At 40.2% G+C, this 19,193-nt stretch overlaps 1 protein-coding gene across 4 annotated transcripts in view; it reads left to right on the plus strand.

The window, feature by feature from the left end:
• Nucleotides 1–19,193, plus strand: part of CUNH10orf67 (chromosome unknown C10orf67 homolog) — a 132,686-nt gene that overhangs the window by 14,938 nt on the left and 98,555 nt on the right. For all 4 annotated transcript variants that reach the window (XM_040755413.1, XM_040755412.1, XM_040755414.1 and 1 more), the window contains one exon: nt 4,977–5,051. In XM_040755413.1, the coding sequence (XP_040611347.1) occupies nt 4,977–5,051 (75 nt within the window). The remainder of the gene's footprint in view (nt 1–4,976; nt 5,052–19,193) is intronic.

The raw sequence follows: 19,193 nt of genomic DNA on the forward strand, positions 1-19,193 counted from the left end.
TCTCTGCCAGACACTTGCTTTTGAACATATTTTTTATAGTATAGTACTTTTATTTATTTTTCGATAATTTCATGCGTAAATACAATGTGTTCTAATCGTATCTATCCCATCTCGCCTTTCCAACTCCCCCAGACCCTCCCACAACACATGCCCACCCTGCTTTCATGCCTTTTGTTTTTTTTTAAATAATCCATTCAATTTGCCTAGTGCAGTGCATGAGCATGTGCAGCATATCAGTGACCATAGAACCAAAGACAAACGGCTTCCGCCCCCAGCACCCACCAACCACCAATAGCTCCTCAGCTAGGGGTGAAACCTCATGAACCCTTCCCCATCCACACTGGAATTACTGACCAGCTTGAAATAAGGGGGGGTCTTGCTTAGGAAACCATGGCTACTACAAATCCAGCATCTTACAGCGCTGTCCACATTCTTGGTGTTCACACTCTTTCAGCTCCTTCTTCTGCTTGCTCGCTGAACTTTGGGGGGTAATATAGATATCTTATTTAGGGCTGAATATTTCTTACTCTTCTCACTTCAACCACCTGAGAGTCTCTGCCTTGACTGTTGCCACTGAAAGAAGAAAGCTCTGACCAAGGTTGAGAGCATCACTAATTTGGGGGTCTAAAAATAAATATTTAGAAGGCCATTGGGGCTTTTTAAAAATGTCTATTTAACAAAACAATAGTAGTAGGTTACCCACTTCTAGGTCCTATGCTCCCCTGAGCCATGCGGTTTTATTTTATTATGTTGTGTGTATGTGTGTTTTCCTGTGGGTGTCTACTCCCTGTATATGACACTACCTGGTTCCTATACATAAGAAGGTGTTGAATCTACTGGAACTGGAGTTACAGAGATTTTGTGAGTATCTTTGTGGGTTTGGGGAATCAAACCTTGGTCCTCTGGAAGGGCAGCCAGTATGTTTACCCTGAGCCAACTCTTCTGTCACAAGCCATTGGCTTTTGATCAGGATTATGGTACCTAGCATGAATTCTCTAGTTGTGAAATAGGCTTCAAAACTAATCAGAAAAAAATGGATTACCTTCATGCCGTCACTCTGTGATTACAGCCGTGGTCACATCTATCCTGGTAGGTCAGTGTTATACCTGCAGGACCTACCACTGGGTAAGTCCACTGATGACTTTGTTCCCCGGTGGCCGGCATAGTGTTCCTTGACATTAAGAAAATTGACCAGCAGGGAACAAGTTTCCAAGTCTCATCTAGCTTGGCTTCTCTATGCACTAAAACAAAATTTTCTGTGTTTCCATGAGTGAAGTCCCATCATCTAGTTAAAATGGGCATGTCAGAGCAAAGGTACTAGCCTGTGTTGTTCTGGAGTCCTTGAAGTCTTACCAATAGATCAGGGAATGGAATGGTGTCCCACACCTGGCATTGAGATTTTCACTTAATATTTGCTCACTGATACAGGGTAGCTTCATTCAAAATCTTTCTTTAAGCACACACACACACACACACACACACACACACACACACACACCGGAGAGGGGAGGGAGAAATGGATTTTCATAAAGTTTCTTCCCACATCCTTATGTTTGGTTTAGCCTCTTCCCAACATTCCTGCCTGATCCCCCATGCTCCTGTTCAAGCCTTTAACCCCATACACTAATTTTGTTTTTTTTGGAGATTGTAATATAATCACATTTCCCTTTTCCCTTTCCACCCTTCAAACCTTCACATGTATCCTTCCCTACTCTACTTCAGATTCATGGTCTCTTTTTTTCATTAATTGTTATTGCATGCATATATATATGCATATATATATATATATATATGCAATTTCTAAATATAACCTTCTTAGTGCATACAATGGTACTTGTATGCATATTTTCAGGGATGACCATTTGACACTGGACAGCCAATTGGTGTGTTGTTTCCTGGGAAGGACCACCTCTCCCACCCCAGCTTCCTGGGTTGTTACCCACATGCCTAGTTTACTGAGGGTTCTTTGTTTTGTTTTTCAAATGCTAGATCCTAATCATCTGGTGGATGTCCAGACAGCAAAGATTTTTCTTCTGCTCTGTAGGCTGCCTCTTCACTCAACTTCTTTGCTCTATCGAAGCTTTCACTTTTATGAAATCCCATTTGCCAATTATTGGTCATATTTCTTCAGAGGGTCAAGTTCTTCCCTTTCTTACCTATGCCTGTATCTTGACACGCATGCTACTCTTCCTCCATCAGTTTCAGAGTGCCAGGTCTTACACTGAAGTCCTTGATTCATTTGGAGTTTATTTTTATGCAAGGTGAGAGACAATGAAAGGTCTAGTTTCATTCTTCCACAGCATTCCCAGAATCATTTGTTGAAGATGCTTTCCTTCCTCCAATGTGTATTTTTGGTGCCTTCATCAAAATTCAGGCAGCTCTAGTTGCATAAAGTTATATCTCAGTTTTCTGTCCTATTGTATTGATACACAGATATCTGTTTTTGTCTAGTACCATGCTGTCTGTATTACTGTGCATCTGTAGAATAAATTGAAACCAGACATGGTGATACCTCTAGTTGTATTCTTTTGGCTCAGGATTGTTTTGGCTACCCAGGGTTTTATGGACTTCCATGTGAATGTTAAGATAGTCTTTTCTATGACTGTGAAGTACAATGCTGGATCTTTGGTTGGCTTTGCAGTGACTTGAGTTTGCTTTTGTTTGGACAACCATTTTTCTAGGTTTGATTCTTCTGACCCATGAGAATGAAAGTGTTTCCATCTTCTACTGTCTTCCTCAGTTTCCCTCTTCAGTGCTTTAAAAGTTGTAATTGTAGTTGTTCAATTCCTAGGTTGGGGTTTATTCCAAAGCTGGGCTTTCCTTCCTTCCTTCCTTCCTTCCTTCCTTCCTTCCTTCCTTCCTTCCTTCCTTCCTTCCTTTCTTTCCTCCTTCTTTCTTCCTTCCTTTCTCATTGTTATCTGTTTGTGACTGGAATTGCTTCTCTGATTTCTTTTAAGTAGTTTGTCATTGGAATTTAGGAAGGCTGCTCATTTTTGTGTTATGATTCTAGGACTTTTTGGTGAAATCTTTACTGTCTCTTAGGTATAGAATTATATCATCTGCAAATAAGGGTATTTCAACTTTTTATTTTCCATTTGTATCCTTTTACAAATATTATTATTATGTGTATATGTGAATGTATGTGCACATGTGAGGGTGGGTACATACAGAAACCAGAAGATGGTGTCATATTCCTTAGAGCTAGAGTACAGAGGCTTGTGAACCACCTAATATGGGTGCGTGATATGAACCCTGGTCCTCATACTTGAGCAACAAGTGCTCCTAACCAAGTCATGTCTCCAGCCTTTATATTCCTTTTATTTGTTTCTCTTGTCTAGTTGCTATATATAGACTTCTAGTACTAAGTAAGTAAGAATGTAGAAAGTAGGAACCCTGGTCTTGTTCCAAACTTTACTGAAAGTGCTTTTGAGTTTTTCATCATTTAAAATATTTCTATTATAGTGAGTAGATCTGTTTAAGCTGTTTGTCTCATCTTGGTTTAATTTTGGTCACCTTCACCTAGAAACCCATCCATTACTGTTAGATTTTCAAATGTATTGAAATATAAGTTTTTAAGTTGACTAATGATTTTCTGAATTTCACTGTTATCTGTTGCAATGACTCCATTTTAGCCTCCAGTTTTATTCAATTGGGTCATCTACCTTTCTTTTGACTCTTTTGTGTGTGTATAGTGGGATAGATATGCAAGCACCATGGTATCCATGTGGAGGTCAGAGTCCTCCACTGTGTGGGTTCAGGTATCAAACTCAAGTAATCGGGTTTGGCAGAGTCCCTTTACCCTGTGAGCCATCTTGCTTGTCCTCTTCTGTTTGGCTAAGTGTTTGTCAACCCATTTTCAAAGAAACAACTCTTTGTTTCATTGATTCTTTGTATGGGTTTTGTTATTGTTTGCTACTGTGTCATTAATGTCTGCCTTGATCTTTGTGATTTCTTTCATCTGCTGACTTTTTCCAGGACCTCTGAGAGTTTCAGGCTAGCCTGATCTACACAGTGAGACTTGGTCTAAAATAAACTATAAAAAATTGGTATTATTTCTGTGCTAAAAGAAAAAGACTCATATTTTAGTGACCACATCATAGTAGATGCTTTGCTAAGCATTTTGAATACATTTATCCAATCTTCAAGTATCTCAAAATCCCCAAATGGAAATTCTGTTGGTCTTGAGGTACAAATTTCAGAAACTAAGCTTGTCAAGTTTGATACCTTATATCAGCTCAAACCATAGGGGAGCACAGTATTTAAATTCAGACCTTTCTGACCCTAATGCCTACATGTTGGTTACATACCATGCTAGAATCAGAATGGAAATGAGAATCAAAAGTATTTTTAAAAGTATTCATTCTTACCCTAAGCAAATATAATCAAATTTATTTGAATAATAAAATTATTATAGCTAACCTTTCTATGAGCCTATTCCATCAAGAAGTAGAATGACTAGGGGCTGGAGAAGTCTGTCAGAGTACTGGTTGTTCTTTAGAAAACATGACAGTTCACAACCATCTGTAACTCCAGTTCAATGGGATATCACTCCCTCTCCTAGTTTCCCTGGGCACCAAGCACACAAGTGGTGCACAAACATACATGCAAGGAAATCACCCATACACACAAAAACAGTTAAAAACAAAAAAGCATATGGACTATAAGCACACGTGAGCATCAGTGACTCTTATTCTTTTTCTAAGTAATTCTGGGAACCGTCTGTAAGACTTCCGTCGATGTGCAAAATGACACATTGTCAGATTATCTGTATTTTATCCACAGCAGCTTTGTATTGGTCACTGGTAGTCACAAATAAAAATTAAACATGCTATAATAGCTTTGGTATACAAGAAATGGTGATACACTGAAATTCTTACGATTTGTATGGTGAATTTTTGCTATGCCTTCTTTACCATGAGGTGTGGACTAGATTCAGAAGTACAGTGGTGCTTACTATATTTATTTTTGGTTTGCAGTCTGAAGACACATTGAGAAAAAGCTTTCAACAGCAGTTAAGTGATGCCATAGCCGTTATCAAAGGAATGTACAAGGTAGGTTTTGAATGCTGCCAAGGACAAGGCTTTGGCACGCAAACTTTGGCTCCTGCATGGGCAGGGAGTGGAGCTCACTTTGAGTTCCCAGTCTCTACTTTTAGCTTTGAAGGTATGTTTCCCAAATTTCAGGTCATCTCAGAGAATTTGGGCTTAGACTGCTCATGCTCACATTAAGTGTACCAAATAACATTGTATGATGACAGGCAACTTTCTAGGAACTGGAAAATGCACTCATTTCCCTAGCACCTGGGCAAGTAGCCAAACTATCTGAAGTTCTGTGGTGAAGACACAACTGGACAGAAGAAAATCAGATAGCCATAAGACTAGAGTTCAAAAGACATGTCATAAACACCAGTGACACAGTGACCTCTCTAATGACAGGATACTGCTGTGTGCTCAGCATGGTGCTTCACTCTCTCACACAGTGGGAAATGCATGCTTTCAAAGATGATTTTTAGACTTAGCAAGCAACTGATGCCTCTCTTTGTATTTACAGCCACAATCTCATCCTTCATTTCCACATGCTTGGATACATAATTATTTGTACTTATGTCTGACCGGCACAGTGATCACTGCATGGCATTTGACATGTCTTCATTTAACTATGTAATTGCATGTTCCATGTTAGCAGATACGGACAGTGCCTTTCTCACTGGTGTGGCCCTTCTCTTGGCTCTATGCATTCCTCGTGTCTGAGCATCAGTTACTACCCTTGAGTGAACGTTTTCCAGAGACTGTTGTGGATGTTGGTGTTGCTCGCTTCTCACCCATTCTCACCAACTGCACATCCTCTCCCCTTCTTCACACTCACAGAAGCCTTTCCAACTTTACAGACTGGGAAAACATTGTTTCCACTCTAGCTTTCCTTTTAGCCTCGGCCTGACCAATGGGACAGCAGGTGAGTTGCCATTGGCTTAGGGGAAAGGATTTGTGCTGATTGATTAACTTGCCTTAGTTTGTTTTCTATTGCTGTGACAAACACCAGAACTAAAGGCAACCTAGAAGGAAAGAATCTATTCAGTCTTACAGCTTACAGCTCATCATCAAGGAAGGCAGGACAGGAACTCGAGGCAGGAACCTGGAGGCAGGAGCTGAAGCAGAAGTCATGGAAGAGTGTTGCTTGCTAGTTTGCTTTCCATGACATGCTCAGCTTGCTCTCTTATACAATCCAATCCAGCTCAGTGGTCTTGGCTCTGCCATATCCATCCTCAGTCAGCAAAATGCCCCACAGATTTGCCTATGGATCAATCAGATGGAATCATTGTTTTTCAGTTGAGATGGCCTCCTCCCAGATGAATGTAGCTTGTGTTCATTGTTTTTTTAAAAAATCACAAAATCCATAGGAGAAAATGTCACTCCTTTCTTTTTTAACATTTATTTATTTATTTGTGTGTGATGGTCATAGGACAACTTTATGGAGATAGTTCTGTCCTTCCACCTTTATATGAGTTCTAAGAATCAACCTTAGGGCATCCAAACTTAGGCCATCCAAGGTGGCCAGGGCCTTGACCTGCAAAATCGTGTTGCCAGCCTTAATTTTGAGGCAGGGTCTCTCACTAAACCTGGACCTCACTGTTTCATCTAGACTGGATTGGCAGTGAGTTCCTTGGATATGCCTGTCTGCACTCTCCCAAGGGCTGAGGATGTTACAGACATGCAGCCATACTCAGCTGTCGTAAGTGTGCAGATGATCCAAACACAGGTCTTCATGCTTCTGAAGTAAGTCCTTTATTCGTCTTCCCTGGCCCAGGTCCTCCTTTTGCTTTGTTACCTTTTATTGCTATGTCACTTTCTGATGGGTAGAATGGTTACAGAAACCAGAGGACTGAGATTCACTGTGAGTGTTGAAGTGGCAAGGTCTAAACACAGAACATCCCCAGTGATGCTGCTCAGTGACTGGTGTAATTTGCCCTTTTGCTTGCAACAATAACCCTTGTCTTTAAGCCACTGCTAGTTGACTCTTTGGTTACTTGCAGGTAAAAACTTCCCAAGACAACTGCTTTGTAAACAGTCTTTGTTTCTGGATGACCTCATGCTGCTATGTTCCACTCACCTGCTCTTCTGCAACATGACCTTGCTTCCCTCCCGACCAGTGGCAGGGCCTGGTTCCCCTACTTGTAGTCAGAGGTGGCTTTAGTGGCTTGATATAAACAAAACTTGGAGGGAGAGAAACTGCAGGGCTTCTGAAGCAAAGCCAGAAGAAATCCTGAAAGTTACCTTCAGACTCAAGGCGGGCTCTCGGAACTGTTTCTGTGAGCTCAACTGCCATGCTAAAAGAAGCTTAACCCATATAGAGTCTGGCTGTGGGTATACTAGCATATATTGGAATATTTTTGTTGGCAAGTGATAGAAATCTAACTTACTTGTATTAGCCCCTTCCTCAAGCCAGTCTAGCACCATACCCAGGACATAGTGTTTAGCAAAGGCCAACCCAGGTGCTACTTAAGTAAAAGTGGCTGAGCAAAGTGGGTCCCCATGTCTAATAATAGGTGAAAGAGAAGCTGGGGCCTGACCAGAGACCTGTACATGGCCACTGTTGCTGGATATGGCACTGGCCCACGTGGTAGCTACTGGTCACATGTGGCTTCTGAGATTGACGTGAATAATTCACTCTGTGGTTTCTATCTTTTTAACTCCAGATATGTCTCTCAGAGTGGTGTCATTAGTGATATGTGGTGTTATTAACAGATATAGAAGGGATTTATCTTAGAGCCTGTATTCTAAGTGAGTGTTCTTGGTGGCTAGATGCTAAGCCCAGTCATGTCTAGGCATCTAGCATTACACCTGTCTTAGTTCGCTCACCAGGACCTTAAGATTTGGGAAGAAGTTTCCTCTACCTATTTTCACCTTGTGGAGAATAAGTATTTGAAAGGCATCACCAACATCCGAAGAATACAAGACACAGTGTGTTAAGGGAAGTCCTCACAGTCATGGGGTGGATAGTGATGGAGCTGGGAGTCAGTTCTTGCATCTCTAAAGTCATTCTATAGACCACAGGGTTTCCTAGGCAGGAGGAAGAGAGGGTGGTCACTTCTGTGACTATTTCAAACAAGACACTGGACAAAAGGAGGAAGGTACAATCTCTGAAAGGAGGCACCGTGAAACTTTTTGTTCACAAAAAGTCCCTGAGGAGCTAGTGCAGTAATATTTGATGGAGGAAAATATTGGAGAAAAAATATGGAGAAAGAGGAACAGAAAAGGAATTAAGGAAAGATGTGCATGCTCTGTAGTGGCTTAAGTGTTGGTTGGTGTGGTAAATAGGAGGGAGAAAAGTTCTACTTCAAATAAAAAGAATTAAAGACATTTCTCAGATACAATATGTACAGTTAGTTCTGTTGCCAATCAGATAACCAGGGATGGGGATGAAAACGAGGATGGGGAGAGAAGCATGAAGGAATGGTGGATTAGGGGCTAAATATTAATGAATTATTCATTGACTTAAAGGTATGATGGTGGCATTGCGACTGTGTGAAGAAACATCCCTAACTCTTTTTTTCTTTATTTTTTATTTAGAAACAATCATTTTACATATCAATCCTTCCCTTTCCCTCTCTCTCCCATACTCCCATGTCCCCTACCAACCCCCACAACCCACCCCCCACCCACTCCCCAAGGATGGTGAGGCCTTCCATGGGGGATCATCAAAGTCTGTCTCATCATTTGGGCGAGACCCTAGGCCTTCCTCCATGTATCTGGGCTGAAATAGTATCCCTCCATAGGGAATGGGCTCCTGAAGTCCATTTGTGCACTAAGGATAAATACTGGTTCCACTGTTAGAGGTCCCATAGACTGCCCAGGCCTCCTAACTGGCACCCACATTCATAGGGTTTGGTTCAGTCCAATGCTGGTTCCCCAGCCTTACGGCTGGGGTCTCTGTGCTCTCACTAAGTCAGGTCAGCTGATTCTGTAGGTTTCTCCAGCACGGTCTTGATTCATTTGCTGATCCCTCCTCCCTCTGTATAACTGGATTCCAGGAGTATGGCTCATTGCTTAGCTGTGAGTGTCTGCTTCTGCTTCCATCAGCTATGGGATGAAGGCTCTAGGACGGCAATTAAAGTAGTCATCAATCTCATTATAGGGGAAGGGCACCAAAGGCAGCCTCTCTAATACTACCTAGACTCTTAGTTGGGGTCATTTTTGTGGATCTCTGGACATTTCCCTAGTGCCAGATTTCTCTATAAACCTAAACTGACTCCCTCTATTAAGTTCTCTTTTCTTGCTCTCCTCTATGCTTTCCCTGACTCAATCTTGCTGCTTCCTCATGTCTTCCTCTCACCTCCTCTTCTCCCCTTCTCTTTTCCTATCTCCCTCCACCACCACCACCAACACTCCCCCGCCACGCCATTCCTCTCCTCCCCTTCCCCCACCCCTGCTCACAATTTTCTCAGGAGTTCTTGTCCCTTTCCCTTCTTCGGGGGACCATGTATTTCTTCTCTCTTAGGGTTCTCCTTGTTTCCTAGTTTCTCTGGTGGTGTGGCTTGTAGGCGGTAGTCCTTTGCTCTATATCTAATATCCATATATGAGTGAGTACATACCATGCTTGCCTTTCTGTGACTGGGTTACCTCACTCAGGATTGTTTCTTCCAATTTCACACACTTGCCTGCATTTGGTTCATTTTTTCCCACTGAGTAGTACTCCGTTGTGTAAATGTACATTTTCTCCATCCATTCTTCAGTTGAGGAGCATCTAGGTTGCTTCCAGGTTCTGGCTATTGCAAATACTGCTGCTATGAACATAGTCAAACATAAATCCTTATTGTATGAATGTGCATCCTTTGGGTATATGACCAAGAGTGGAATTGCTGGATCATGAGGTAGACTGATTCCCATTTTCCTGAGAAACCACCATACTGATTTCCAAAGTGGCCGCACAAGTTTGCACTCCCCCCAGCAATGGAGGAGTGTTCCCCTTTCTCCACATCCTCTCCAGCACAGACTGTCATTGGTGTTTCTTATTTTAGCCATTCTGGCCAGTGTAAGACGATATCTCAGTGTTGTTTTGATTTGCATTTCCTTGATGGCTAAGGATGTGGAACACTTTAAGTGTCTTTCAGCCATTTTAGATTTCTCTTTTGAGAATTTTGTATTTACTTCTGAACTCCACTTTTTAACTGAATTGTTTGGTGTTTTGGTGACTAGATTCTTGAGTTCTTTGTATACTTTGGAAATCAGCCCTCTGTCAGATGTGGGGTTGGTGAAGATCTTTTCCCATTCTGTGGGCTGCGGTTTTGTTTTGTTGACTGTGTCCTTTGCCTTACAGAAGCTTCTCGGTTTCAGGAGGTTCAATTTATTGTCAGTCTCAGTGTCTGTGCTACTGGTTTTATGTTCATGAAGTGATCTCTTGTACCAATTTGTTCCAACTTCTTTACTAAGAGGTTCAGTGTGGCTGGATTTATGTTGAGGTTTTTGACCCATTTGGACTTAAGTTTTGTACATGGCGATAGACATGGATCTATCTGCAGTCTTCTACATGTCAGCCTCCAGTTATGCCAGCACCATTTGTTGAAGACGCTTTCTTTTTTTCCATTGTGTAGTTTTAGCTTCTTTGTCAAATATCAGGCATTCATAGGTGTGTGGGTAAATATCAGGGTCTTCAATTCGATTTCATTGGTCTACCTGTCTGTTTTTGTGCCAATACCAAGCTGTTTTCATTACTATAAGCTTGAAGTCAGGGATGGTGATACCTCCGGAAGTTCCTTTATTGTACAGGGTTGTTTTGGTTATCCTGGGTCTTTTGTTTTTCCATATACAGTTGAGTATTGTTCTTTCAAGTCTGTGAAGAATTGTGCAGGTATTTTGATGAGGATTGCATTGAATCTATATATTGCTTTTGGTAAGATTGCCATTTTTACTACGTTGATCCTACCTATCCAAGAGCATGGGAGGTCTTTCCATTTTATGGTGTCTTCTTTAATTTATTTCTTTAAAGACTCAAAAGTTAAAGCCGGGCGGTAGTGGTACACACCTTTAATCCTAGTGCTTTGGAGACAGAGGCAGGTGGATCTCTGTGAGTTTGAGACCAGCCTGGTCTACAAGAGCTAGTTCCAGGAAAGTCTCCAAAGCTACAGAGAAACCCTGTCTCGAAAAACAACAGCAACAACAACAAATAGTCAAAGCTCTTGCTATACAAGTTTTTCACTTGTTTGGTTAGCGTTACCCCAAGATATTTTATGTTGTTTGTGGCTATTGTAAAGGGTGATGTTTTTTCTGATTTCTTTCTTAACCCATTTATGTATATAGTTGGGATACTGATTTTTTTTTAGTTAATCTTGTATCCTGCCACTTTGCTGAAGGTATTTTTCAGCTGTAGAAGGTCCCTGGTAGAGTTTTTCGAATCACTTATGGGAACTATCATATCATCTGCAAATATTGAAAGTTTGACTTCTTCCTTTCCAATTTGTATCCCCCTTGATCTCCTTTTACTATCTTATTACTCTAGCTAGAACTTCAAGTACAGTATTGAAGAGATATGGAGAGAGTGAACAGTCTTGTCTTGTTCCTGATTTTAGAGGAATCATGTTGAGTTTCTCTCCATTTAGTTTGATGTTGGCTGTTGGTTTGCTGTTTATTGATTTTATTATGTTTAGGTATATTCCTGTTATCCCTGTTATCTTTCCAGGACCTTTATCATGAAAGGGTGCTGGGATTTGTTAAAGGCTTTTTCAGCATCTAGTGAGATGATCATGTGATTTTTCTTTTTCAATTTGTTTATATGGTGGATTACATTGATGGGATTTTCATATGTTGAACCATCCCTGCATCCCTGGGGGTAAAGCCTACTTGATCATGGTGGATGATTTTTCTGATGTGTTCTTGGATTTAATTTGCCAGTATTTTATTGAGTATTTTTACATCAATGTTCATGAGGGATATTGATCTGTAGTTCTCTTTCTTTCTTGTGTCTTTGTGTGGCTTGGGTACCAAGGTGACTGTAGCCTTGTAAAAAGAGTTTGGCAATACCCTTTCTGCTTCTATTGTGTGGAACAGTTTGGGAAGTAATGGTATTAGCTGTTCTTTGAATTTCTGGTAGAATTCTGCACTGAAACTATCTGCCCCTGGTCTTTTTTTTTTTTTTTTGGTTGGGACACTTTTTTTATGACTGCTTCTATTTCATTAGGGGTTATAGGTCTATTCAAATTGCTTATCTGTTCTTGATTTAATTTTGGTAAGTGTTATCTATCCAGAAAATTATCCATTTCCTTTAAATTTTCTAATTTTGTGGAGTACAGCTTTGTACAGCTTTTCAAAGTATGACCTAAAGATTCTCTGGATTTCCTCAGTGTCCATTGTTATGTTCCTCTTTTCATTCCTGATTTTGTTGATGTGCGTGCTCTCTCTCTGCCTTTTAGTTTGGACAGAGGTTTGTCTATCTTGTTGATTTTCTAGAAGAACAAACTCTTGGTTACATTGATTCTTTGTTTAGTTTTCTTTTTTTCACTTTATTGATTTCAGCCATCAATTTGATTATTTCCTGGCATCTACTCCTCTGGGGTGGGTTTGCTTTTTTGTTCTAGGGCTTTCAGTTATGCTGTTAATTCCCTAGTGTGACTATTCTCCAGTTTCTTCATGTGGGCACTTAGTGCTATGAACTTCCGTCTTAGCACTGCTTTCAAAGTGCCCCATAAGTTTGGTTATGTTGTGTCTTCATTCTCATTGAATTCTAGGAAGTCTTCCTTGACCCAGGAATGGTGCAACTGCACATTGTTCAATTTCCATGAGTTTGTAGGGTTTATGCAATTGGTGGTGTTGTTGAATTCTAACTTTAAAGCATGGTTGTCCAGTAAGATACAGGGGTTATTCCTATTTTTTTTTATATCTGGTGAGGTTTGCTATGTTGCTGAGTATTTGGTCGATTTTAGATAAGGTTCCATTTGGCACTGAGAAGAAGATATATATTCTTTTGTTTTTGGTTGGAATGTTCTATAAATGTCTGTTAAATCCAATTGGGCCATAACTTATGTTAGTTCCTTTGTTTCTTTGTTAAGTTTCTGTCTGGTGGTCCTGTCTAGGGGTGAGAGTGGGGTGTTGAAGTCTTCCACTATAACTGTGTGAGGTCTTATGAGTGATTTGAGTTTTAGTGATGTTTCTTTTATGAATGTGGGTCCCTTTGTATTTAGGGCATAGATGTTCAGAATTGAGACTTCATCTTGCTGGATGTTTCCTGTGATGAATATGAAATGACTTTCTTCATTTCTTTTGATTGATTTTAGTTTGAAGTCTAATTTGTTAGATATTAGGATTCTATACCACTTTGTTTCCTGGGTCCATTTGATTGGAAAATCTTTCCCCAATACTTTCTCTGAGGTAACATCTGCCTTTGAAATTGAGGAGTGTTTGTTATATACAGCAGAAGGATGGATTCTGTCTTTGAATTCATTCTGTTAGCCTATGTCTTTTTATGGTGAATTAAGACCATTAATATTGAGGGATATTAATGGCCATTGATCCATTGATTGTTCGTTCTTGTTTGTTTTGGATTTGTTGGTGGTGGTGGTGGCACTGTGTGTGGATTCCCCCACTCTCTGCTTTTTCTTTTGGTGTTTGGTAAAGTGGAATTATCTATTGCCTGTGTTTTTGTGAGTGTAGTTAACTTCCTTGGGTTGGTGTTTTCCTTCTAGTACTTTCTGTAGGACTGGGTTAGTGGATATGTAATGTTTAAATCTGGTTTTGTCATGGAAATACTTGTTTTCTCCATCTATAGTGATTGAAAGCTTTGTTGGGTATAGTAGTCTGGGCTGCCATCTGTAGTCTCTTAGTGTTTGTAGAATATCTGTCCAGGACCTTATGGCTTTCAGAGTTTCCATTGAGAATTCAGGTGTAACTCTGATAGATCTGCCTTTATATGTTACTTGGCCTTTTTCCTTTGCTGCTCTTAATATTTTTGTCTTTATTATGTAAGTTTGGCATTTTGATTATTATGTGGTGAGAGGACTCTTTTGTGGTCCAGTCTATTTGGTGTTCTCTAAGCTTCCTGTACTTTCATATACATGGCCTTCTTTAGGTTGGGAAAGTTTTCTTCTATGATTTTGTTAAATATGTTTTCTGTACCCTTGAGCTGCATTTCTTTGCCTTCTTCTATACCTATTATTCTTAGATTTGGCCTTTTCACGGTGTCCCATATTTCCTGAATATTTTGTGTTAGGGATTTGTTAGACTTAAGATTTTCTTTAGTTGGCGTCTCTATTTCTTCCAGTGAGTTTTCAACACCTGAAATTCTCTCTTCCATTCTTGTATTCTATTGGTTATACTTACATCTGTAGTTCCTGATTGTTTACCCAACTTTTCTATTTCCAGCATTCCCTCATTCTGTGTTTTCTTTATTGTTTCTATTTCAGCTTTCAAGCCTTGAACTGTTTCAATTGCTTTCTTCACGAGTTTGGTTGTTTTTTCTTTCTTGACTTTCCTTGCTTTCTTTAAAGGATTTGTTTATTTCTTGAATTTTTGTTTGTCTTTTCCTCCATTTCCTGTATTTGTATTGTTGGTTGTTGTTTTTCTTCCATTTCTTTAAGGGAATTTCTTGTTTCCTCTTTAAGTGTCTCTAACATCTTCATAAAGTTGTTTTTAAGGTCCTTCTCTCTTCTTCATCTGTGTTGGGATGTTCGGGTCTTGCTGGTGTAGAGTCCCTTGATGGTGGTGTCATATTTGTCTTTCTATTGTTGAATGTGTTCTTATACTGTCGCCTTCCCATCCCTTCTTCGAGTGGGTTCAGGTGGGGTCTCCCCCTCTCCTCTTGTCTCCTGGTGAGTGTAGGTGGGCCAAGACTTCCATGTTGACAACTCTGGATGGTCCAGCCTCTCCTAGTGCTCTCCTCATGCAGAAGGCTTGAGGGGTGGGCAAGACTCAAGCTCAAGTTCAAGCTGAGAGCATGGGGTGCCAAGACTGCAATTTGGGCAGACTCTGGATAGTCCGGGCTGCCGGGGTGGATCCACTACATGCTTAGCAGACCCAGGAGGTTCCAAGAAGGGGATTGGGGGGGGAGTTGGACCTAGGTGGAACCCAGACTCACCTCAACCAGAGGGTGTCTAAGGGGGACCAAGACTGTGATGTGGGCAGATTCCAGAGAGTCCGGGCTGCCAGTACTCATCCTTAACTCTTACACAGACCATCTGAAGTCTTTCAAGCCCAGTAACACTGTGTAGGATTCCCTCAGGAATACTCAAACACATAAGCAGGTAAGTGGACAGCAAACTATTATTTTCACTATTTTGGTTGGTTATAAAATTTTCCATCAGAAAAAAATAGACATTATTGAAAGTCAAATTAATTCTTTCTAATTTTTATCTACTTATTTTGTATATATGCATGTGTGGACATGAGTGTGTGTGTCCATGTAGAGGCCTGAGAAGGATGTTAAAAGTTCTACTTTTATCATCCTCCGCTCAAACCCTTGAGACAGGATCTCTCACTGAACCTGTAATTTGCCTTTTTCAGCTCCGTGGACTAGCCAGCATGTCCTAGAACTCTTCCTGCCTGTGCCTTTGTACTGGGGTTGCAGATACATGCATCCATGCCTGGCTTTCACATGGGTGCTGGGGATCTGAACTCAGGTCCTCATGCTGTGCAGCTCTTACCAAGTCGTCACATTACTTTTAATATGCATTAGTACATTTACATGAAATTACAGTTTGTGCTTCATAATTTACACACCTTCCATTTTTGAGGTTCTGGCAATTGTCTCTCCCAAGTACTATCCTTCAATTATGTGATGACATTTGCTTTTGAGTTCTATAATTTTTAATTTTGAACTCATGTTCTTCAGAGTTCTTTGAACCCCCAGATAGAGAGAGGTTTCTTCAAAGAACATTTGCTTCTGTGAGCCTCTGCGGATCTGTGGTGACTATAATATAATTCTCAGTTGAGATGTTTTAGCCTACCCAGATGTGTGAGCATAGGGAGAAAAAATTTTGGAGGGCTCCCCATGCCCTCTTTTGCTCTGTTCTTATAGCCAGTTTCCAGGCAGTCTCTAACTCCAGCACAGTGAGGTGGGAGTGGGTATAGAGTTCAGAGGGTTGTTTCCTACAGGAAAGGCTGGCCCTGCCCCCATGTTGTCTCACCTTTAACAGAACACTCTGACAAAGACCTAGTTGCATTTTCTCTATGGCTGTAGTGAGCTGGAAACCATCCCAATGGCTGTGTCTCCAAGGCTTGACAGATAATGTAATGGATAAGAGCACATGTCTGGGAACCTGAGTGGGGATCCTAGCACATCTGTAACAAGTCCAGAGTGGCTGTGTGCACCTGTAACCCCAGCATTCGGGAGTGGAGGCAAGAGGATTGCTGAGGCTTGTGGGCTACCAGGTTGAATGAGAGACTGACTCAAAGCCACACCACACACACACACACACACACACACACACACACACACAGAGAGAGAGAGAGAGAGAGAGAGAGAGAGAGAGAGAGAGAGAGAGAATTCTCCAGGATTTTTGTTTATAGTAAGAGAGTAATTTGGAAATCTGTGGTTTATTAGAATAGGTTTTAATCACCATTTATGTCTTCAATAATTCCTGGTCCTGGGATTCTGTTTTTAGTATGCATCGAATATTTAAGGATATGGCAGAGCAGTAAGTGACGCTCTTCATGTGTACAATCTCTGTTTCCGGGAGGGGAAAGCAGAAATGGCTAAATTCTGCCTCTTACTAAGTTTTCATAAACATGTGTTCATGCAACATGTTTAACCAAGCCTGAGTTAGCTGTGGTTAGCTGCTTTGTCAGATTAAAAATATTTTTTCTATTAGGTTAAATTAAAGTCGTTATTTGAATCTTCACTTGGGCTTGCTAGTTTTGATTTGACTTATGACCTCACAAGCCTTGCTAATCCTGGCCACCCACTTCACTCAGGATTAGTCATAGAGCATAGGAAATAATAACTGCCACAGGTCTCTGTCTTTTGACAGAGGACAGGCGTAACTGGCATCCTGCTGCCCCCTAGAGACCAGTTAAGGATATAGTTACTTTTCTCTGCCCTAGAACTTGGCTCTGAAGTTACTTAACTTTAAAGTAATTTGTGTGAGATACTACTCTATTTTACTTGCTAAAAGAAAACTTCAAAAAGCAACATAATCCTTATACTTTTAGTTTTCAGAAAGGTATTGTTTATCTATACTTTTGATTTAAAAAAAAAGAAACCATTCTCATTATTTCAAATGGGATTTTAATGCAAGGACTTAGGTATTTACAAAACCTGTACAACAGATGGATAGCGGAGCACCATTACCCGCCTTCAAACTAATAAGCATCATTTTGTAATTCCATTTGCTGTATATCTTCCCCTGATTTTTGATCTTTTCTTTATTGATAAATTTAGATTCACTTCAAGTCTGTCTAGACATTTTGTGACCCTATATGAAAACTATCTAAAAAGAAAAAAAGCTAGTCTGCTATGATGACATAAGTCTTTGATCCCAGACTTGGGGTTATGCAATGTCTGTGCATTTGAAGCCAGTCAGGTTTACATAGCTAGTTCCAGGCCAGACAGGGCTACCTAATGAGACACTGTCTCGAACGAACAAATGAAACAATCTATTTACTCTGAGTTGTGGAATTATACCATTTTTACTCAATCCTGTGGGGTGTGTGTGTGTGTGTGTGTGTGTGTGTGTGTGTGTGTGTGTGTGTGTGTGTGTGTTGCTGGGGATGGCATTCAGGAGCTCATGTCTAGGCAAGGGCTCTTACCGATGTATAGCAAGCTTTTTTATTTTTATTATATCTCTTTTTCATAATTTTCAGCTTTTTTATTCTTAAAAATAAACTAAAATAATTGGAGGGAGTATTTCATTTTCAACAAAGCTTCCCAGTTTGCACTTTTGTTGAAGCTTGGTTCAAGGTCAAAATTTTATTCATGGACTGTGGATTTTTAAATCATTTATAGCATTCAATTTCACCTTCCAAGAATGTTATCTTGTACTATTGATTCATTCCTGTCTTCTATATTTCAAAAAAGTTTATGATTTTCTATATACTAGTTGTAGATACTTTATACAGCCAAGTTATTCTTAAGTATAAAAGTTTATTTTTTAGGAGATGTAATCTTTTTTGTCACATTTTTATGGCTTATTCCTAGTGTGTGCACTGAAAACATTGGTATACTGGAATCACTTAGTGTTATTAAATGCAGTTTGCATAGCATAAGGTGTACCCACTGAGAGTGTACATCTTCATGGTGTTGTGCAACCAGCACCACGGTTTAATTTTGGAACACTTCACCACACATTAAATCCATTAGTCCCACTTCTGGGTGTTTCCTTCCTTGTCAAGGGGAAGAGAGTCTTCCTGAGGAGGCTCACTGGGGATGAGTTCCTGGCTTGCTGATGTGTTTGCTTTGTTTTTTCCCCCTTACTCTAAAAGGTCACTAATTCTATTGTCTAGGCCATATTCCATACTTGTAGTATTGCTTAAGCTCCTTGTCATGAGACAAAGTCACCACCTCTCTCCACTTCGGTCATTCTGTATCTAACCAAAAGTTCATCTTCTAGCAATACCAAGCTTTTTGCAGTCATTTGCCTTCCTGTGCACACCTCAAGTTATTGCCACCTCCCTGGAGTTCTCACACATTATTCCTCATTTCTATTTCTCGTGTATTCAAGTCTACAGTTTCCTTACTGAACTTTTATGTTTGATCTATTACTAAAAGTGCAATGTTAGGCTGGGGGTGTAGCTCAGTGATAGACTGCTTACTTAACATCTTACCATGTGTAAAGTCCTAGGTTTAACTCCAACAGTTGACAGAAAAATTAATGAGTTATCAAAATTCCTATACATTATCATATTGCTATTTCTCTTTCTTTCTTTCTTCCTTCTTTCCTTCCTTCCTTCCTTCCTTTCTTTTTTTATTTTTCGAGACAGGGTTTCTCTACTATCATTAGTTTTCAAGAAGTGTTGTGTTGTTAGACCAGGCTGGCTTCGAACTCACATAGATTCACCTGCCTCTGCCTCTGCCTCCCGAGGACTGGGATTAAAGGCGTGCACCACCACTGCCCAGCCTTCATATTGCTATTTCTTTCTTAACATCTATATTATATATTTCAGCTTTTTTCAATACTGAGTGCTTATATACTTACCACTATTACATCGTTTACATAAATTGGCTCTTTTATTATTATTATGCAATGACAAGCTTGTTTTGTCTGATATTAGTGT

Source organism: Mesocricetus auratus, unplaced genomic scaffold, assembly GCF_017639785.1.
Source record: "Mesocricetus auratus isolate SY011 unplaced genomic scaffold, BCM_Maur_2.0 Super-Scaffold_100013, whole genome shotgun sequence".
In the NCBI taxonomy this organism is placed as follows: Eukaryota; Metazoa; Chordata; class Mammalia; order Rodentia; family Cricetidae; genus Mesocricetus; species Mesocricetus auratus.